General features: G+C 39.2%; 1 protein-coding gene across 1 annotated transcript in view; it reads right to left on the reverse strand.

Moving 5' to 3' along the window:
• LOC124157945 (bestrophin-1-like) overlaps positions 1-1631 on the reverse strand; it is a 126930-nt gene extending 125299 nt beyond the window's left edge. Inside the window, exon 1 of the mRNA XM_046533053.1 lies at positions 1116-1631. Within this exon, the coding sequence (XP_046389009.1) occupies positions 1116-1294 (179 nt within the window). The 5' untranslated portion in view covers positions 1295-1631. The remainder of the gene's footprint in view (positions 1-1115) is intronic.
• Between the last annotated feature and the right edge of the window lie 4369 nt (positions 1632-6000).

Here is a 6000-nt window from a genome sequence, read left to right on the forward strand (position 1 = left end):
TTGTTCAACCGGTCGTATTGTCTATATTCTCGGACGGTTTACATGTTCAAAACATACAGTATGATACATTTTCAGGGCATATAAAAATGGAAAATCACCAAGATTCACCTGTTCCTTAAATATTCTCCCTCAGCATTATCTCAGTAGCTATAGTGATGTTGAATTGTAATATATTTACCACAGCTCCTACCTATAGGTTATATTTTCATGCTGTAAAAGAACCCTGATTTTTTCAAGGTAATACCGTAAGTTTTGAAGTAGTGTGTACGAAAATCAAGGCAAAACACAACCAATCTTTTATCGTGAAGTACTGCTTATTAAAATTTATGCTATCACCTTGTTTTTTCAGGGGAGGAGGAGCTCATCCTTCATAACATATACGCGCATATCAAATTTGAAGACTTTGCCTCAGAATTTTCTTATAAGTTAAGTTTTACATGTGTAGATACAGGCATATATCGATGGCTAAGTTCTAACAACACGTATCTCAAAAATAGCAACCTTACAGAGGAGCATAAATAAGGATTAATTTTTTTAGTTGTACTCTGAAATTAGACACCAAAAGTTCATAAAATTGAAAAAGAAGCATTCATATGCAAACAAAGAGTTGTTTTTTGTTTGTGTTTTATTTTTTTAATGTTATCACAATTTGTTTAAGATACCTGTCTCAAACCGGCCGAATTTGAGATACGTTTTGTTAGAACTTAGCCATCGATATGTTGAAAAAAGTCGTAGAACATTCCGGTGTATGATCAGCAATAATAATTCTCGGGTTTTTCATCGGGTATTGTTTAGGGTGCATGTTCCAACATTTCAAGGGCCAAGTCTGCCATCGTTTTGAGGGGTAGAATGTGGACTTAACTAGAACTTGTCTTCTCTATATTATACCCCCGATGACGATGGCATTGAAACGTTGCGACCATGTACCCAATAAAGTACCCTTTGGGAATCCCGTGAATTATCCCTTGAATAATGCCGACTCTAAGTTTCCTCAAGACGTCTGCATGTAAACGAAAGTTTCGATCGAGTAACAGATCTGGAGACGTAAACATAATTATGATTGGTCGAGTGAACATGGTGAGATATATACATATGTTTTGTAAGCGTGCACTTGCCTCTTCTGCTCCTCGCCGAAGGCGTGCCTGTAGAGGGCCGAGAGGATGCCGAAGGCGACGAGGTAGAGGAACAGCTCGCGGTAGATGAGCTTCCAGAGCGACCCCCGCCATTTGAAGAGGAGGCGCGTGAAACCGCCGCTCGTCGAAGAGGCCACCTCGTACTGGTAGCTCACCGTCATCACTCGCAGACTTCACCACCGCCGGCACCACCGCCCGCCCACCCGCACCAACACCACCACTGAGCACCACCACCACAACAATCGGAACGTCGCAAACCAACACCAACCAACAAAACCAACCAACCCAACAATCACAATCCTCTACGCGCGCAATAATGCATTCAACAATGCATGCGGGATCCTCCGCGGTTAGGAGGTGCACGGCGCGAGTGCGGGAGACAGCCGAGGGAGCGGAGGACGACACGGCGCGGTAGAGTCGCCCCTGGAGCACATGTGGGCGCTGGGGTAGATGGGAGGAGAAGATGGAGGCGCGGACGCGATGGCGCGGCAAAGGACGAAGAGGCACTGAATAGGGCTGCGAGGGGCGGGCGGGGAGAAGGGGTGTGGAGGTGGGCCAGGAGCCAGTGGAGGAGGGGGAGAGGGGAGGGGGGAGGGTAGGAGTAGTCAAATGGGAGAAGAGACAGACGGAGAGAGATACCTGGGAAAATGGGGGAGGGGGGGGGGGGGAAACATTTCTCAGCGGAGACAGAGAGCAGAGTTAACAGTGACGTTTGAACACGTCATCGTCTCCTCTCCCCTGAATTTCGATTGCGAAATCAATTTTTTCATTGTCCCGCAGTACTTAGGTGTAAAATCGTTTCGGACTTGAGCTGGTGGAAACGCGATATATCCATGATAAAATTTACGAATGGTAATTTCAACACTTCAATGTAAAACTCCACTTCCGACCATGGCATCGGCATTCGATGTCATTTTCAAGGTTCGCCTTGCTATATGTATTGCTAAGGTTTACCTTGAAAGTGACAGAGTGTCGAAACCATGGACGGTAGCGGAGTTTTACATTAAAGAGAGGATATCACCATTTGAGGTTTTTATCACGGCTGCAGTACTTAGTTAGCACACTACCCAGGGCGTATCTGCATCGACATGTAGAAGGTATTGGCCAAATTAATCTACGGTTTTTAAAGCCTGCAATAAAAAATGAACTACTTATTTCGAATTTGAAGAACATAAAAATCGATACAGTATTTAAAAAGTTTTATGCAAGCCAGTCGTTTTTATTTATTTTTTGTATTTCTTTACACATAAGCTACATGGTTGCTGGACTAATGTTGTATTAAGAAACGAAGAAAAAACAATTCTTTCACGAACGTGTAGACACAAAAATTGTTTTACAAAAGTTTTATAAGAATGAGTTTTTTTCTAATTCGATGAATAGTTTTAAAAATTCGATACAATTTTATGGTAACTACGAAGTACCCCACAATGGGCCAGTTGCATAAAATTTGTTATGTATCAGATTTACATCGTTTCCCTTCATTTTTTTTCCGTAGAATACGAAAATGTTGATATTAAAGTCGAAAAATTAATATTAAAGCTAAATATTAGCCTTAAAATATATAAAAAAGAATTAAGGCGTCTGATTGGCTGATGGCCCTTATGACGTAGAGCCACTTGAAAATATCGTGAAAAACCCCCGTAACACTCTATCTCCGCTATCTTTATAATATATCTGCTCGCTGTGGCCAGTTGCGTTGTTTAGTAGTCGATTACTAATAAACACATATTATCCGAGGTGTTTATTCTCCTACCAAGAAATGATTCCAGGATTTTCCAGAGGGCGAGGATACCAGCACGGCACCCAAATGTTACCATCGGCATTTCATTAATGGTGATATTTCCTCTTACTCCCTATTTAAATTGTGCAACATATTTAAAATCTTACACAACACCTCCGGTGGAATGTGGAATGTTTTCAGGGGTAGACAAAAATAACATGACCATTCATGAAAAAATTTAGCTAACTATAGTTGTCAATCACGCTCCAGGATAAACTTTGAAAATATCTCCCCCATATTTCTCCAATCTCGTCATCAAAATCAATGGCTACACTTGCTAACCAAACATTCTCTCCAATACACCCGTGAGGTTCGACGCTTGGTAGTTTTCATTGGACATACCTGCTAATGGATGATTGAGATAAAACCTAAATTCTTCACTCAATGATTCAATATGAAAGGTTGGTTTGGTTAGGTAAGGCTAGAGCTCACCCCGAACTAGACCACAGGCGTGTGAACTTCACATATTCAGGGATGGTGGGCCAGTTCGTTTAAATTGTCCACCTTGGAGTTCGAGGATTTTTGTTTGGAGGTGTCCGAAAGCTTCACCCAGGATGTGAACACAGGACCACTTGATAGATTTTATATCGTGGAGATATATCGGGAGGATGGCAATGGAAGGTAAAACGCCTTGGGATTGGGGGATGACAAAGGGGTGGCGAAAGAGAGGAATATGTTTAGATATGTTCCCTAAAGCGCGTCTGGAATTCATTTCAATTGCTGAGATGGAATTTTGTTAGCAACAATAATTGTTTTAGAAATCCATTGCCCAAATTCGACTCTTAAATCATAAAATTGCCACATCACCTTCAAGGTCGGGGAGCAACATTGAAAACTAGGTCGTAATAAATTTTATAATCTTGGAAAATTGAAAGTATTTACTTCAATATGGAAAAATTCCAATCCATCACATCTTAATTTTTGGATTTATTCCTAGCTAGGGATTGATTTGACAAGCAATTTAGGAATCCATGAATGTTTTTGTTACATTGATACTATTTTGATGTTACTGTGCAGCGGTTTTGATATTTTTGTCATAACAATCACTTTTCCGTGCATAAAATTGTCTTGATGCTTGATATTTTTGTTTGTTGGTGCTACCATGTGTTTCGCATGGCAAACCCACAAAAAGCGTGCTCTTCAGGGGGCCTAATTTCATTCTATTACAGCTGATGGTTATTTTATACGCTATGAAATATCGGAATGAAGTCTTAAATGAAATAAAGTGTTATGTTATAATGATAAAACAACTAATGTTATACACGTATTATATTTATATCGAAATTGATAGGTCTATTTTCGCAACAATTCTTTAGGAGATAATGATTCATGAATCACAACGAAATGAGTAAGAGAATACTCCAATTCCATTGGCAAGTTTTGAAATGCGATACAATTGAATTGCACTTGAAAAGAGCCGTGTGATAAGGATATTTAATATGAGAGTGAAAGTCAATAGAGGTTGTGTAAGAAGAAGAGCAGTATCAGTATTTAACGGAAGATATTCTCGAGAGGAATGTTTTGACCACGAGGCACAAGCGATCGCGAGTCAGCCAATTTATTTTGCAGAGCAAGCGAAAGACCGCTTCAAGGGCAGTGCATAGAGCCCAGGAAGCGAGCAAAACCGATGAATAAATCGTCAAGGCCGTTTGCGGCAGTATTGCCGATTCGAGTGAGTCACTGAATATCATCTTTACGTCGTACTACAATTCTAGTTCCGCCTGCAGCGAAAAATTAAGCGAACTTATCGCTCCCGTTCGAACAGAATTTTTTCTTGACTCGTTACTCATTTATAAATTGAGCTATTATAATGAAAATAATTCAGAGTTACTCATTTAAAAATTGGAAACTGGGTCGCAAATAGATTTTATAATCGTGGAAAATTGAAAGTATTTATTTAATATTTGGAAAAATGCAACTCCATTACGCTTGAATATTCCGATTTTTTTCTTGGCTAGGGATTTATTTGATAAGCAATTTAAGAATCCAATTTTAGCATAGCTATACGAAGAACGGAGTTTAAATTGTTCTTGACTCGTTACTCTTTTAAAAATTGGGCTATTACTAAGAAAAATTCAATGTGTGTGTAATAAATAGACCAATGTCAGCATTTTTCTGATTCTCAAATATGAATTATGTCCTAATTATTTGGTCGGATACTATTTTATCAAACTAAGATGACGATTTAGATGAAACATGATTTATAAAAAAGGTAATACGACTGGTCTAGATGATTGGCGAGGGTGTGAATCCACCGATGATCCGGTGGATTCAATTTATCTACTTTTATTCTCACTGTGCACATGACCTTATTTACCAATATGCTCCATTACGAATATTAAGAATTCAAACAGACTTTTTACACGTTCACTGACAAGTACACGAAAGATCACCAAATAACCACAGAAACATATTAATGAGGAGGCATGTGTTACAGAGTGATATAAGATATCGACTGAGGAACGTTACGGCTGTCAATTTTAGCATAGCTGTAGGAGGAACGGAGTTTAAATTGCTATAAATAGTTATTTCGTTTGATGGAAGTATACTCTAATAATATGGCCCACGGCAATAATCAATTACTTACTTTACGAGATCTGGCTCAATGGACCACACGGCGTCAAAACCAAGGCTCTTCACACTTCTCCTCTTCTGACATCAAACATCCCTCCAATCACCCCAGGCTTCCATTCGTTGCAATATTCTATCATGTTATCCATACACCTACAAAGATCGATAATGCCATTGAAAAATTAAATGAAGATATTAATTAATCATATCTGCAGTTATTGGGCCAGAATGAATTTACTAAAACTTAACCCCCATAAAACTAAAGCTATTATCATAGGTACTCCAATGTATGTCAGGAAACTCAACTATGACAGAATACCGAAAATAAAAGCTGAAGGCGTCGATATTAGCCATTGCAACATGGTAAAAAACTTAGGGGTCATTATGAACGATACGCTAACGTGGAACGAATATGTATCCACTATTTCTATCAAGGTAAATAAAACATTGGCACAGATCAAACAATTCAAACGCCTAATCCCAATAGAAGTACGAAAAAAGTTGGCAAATACCTTG

The sequence above is a fragment of the Ischnura elegans genome, chromosome 4, assembly GCF_921293095.1.
Source record: "Ischnura elegans chromosome 4, ioIscEleg1.1, whole genome shotgun sequence".
Taxonomy (NCBI): domain Eukaryota; kingdom Metazoa; phylum Arthropoda; class Insecta; order Odonata; family Coenagrionidae; genus Ischnura; species Ischnura elegans.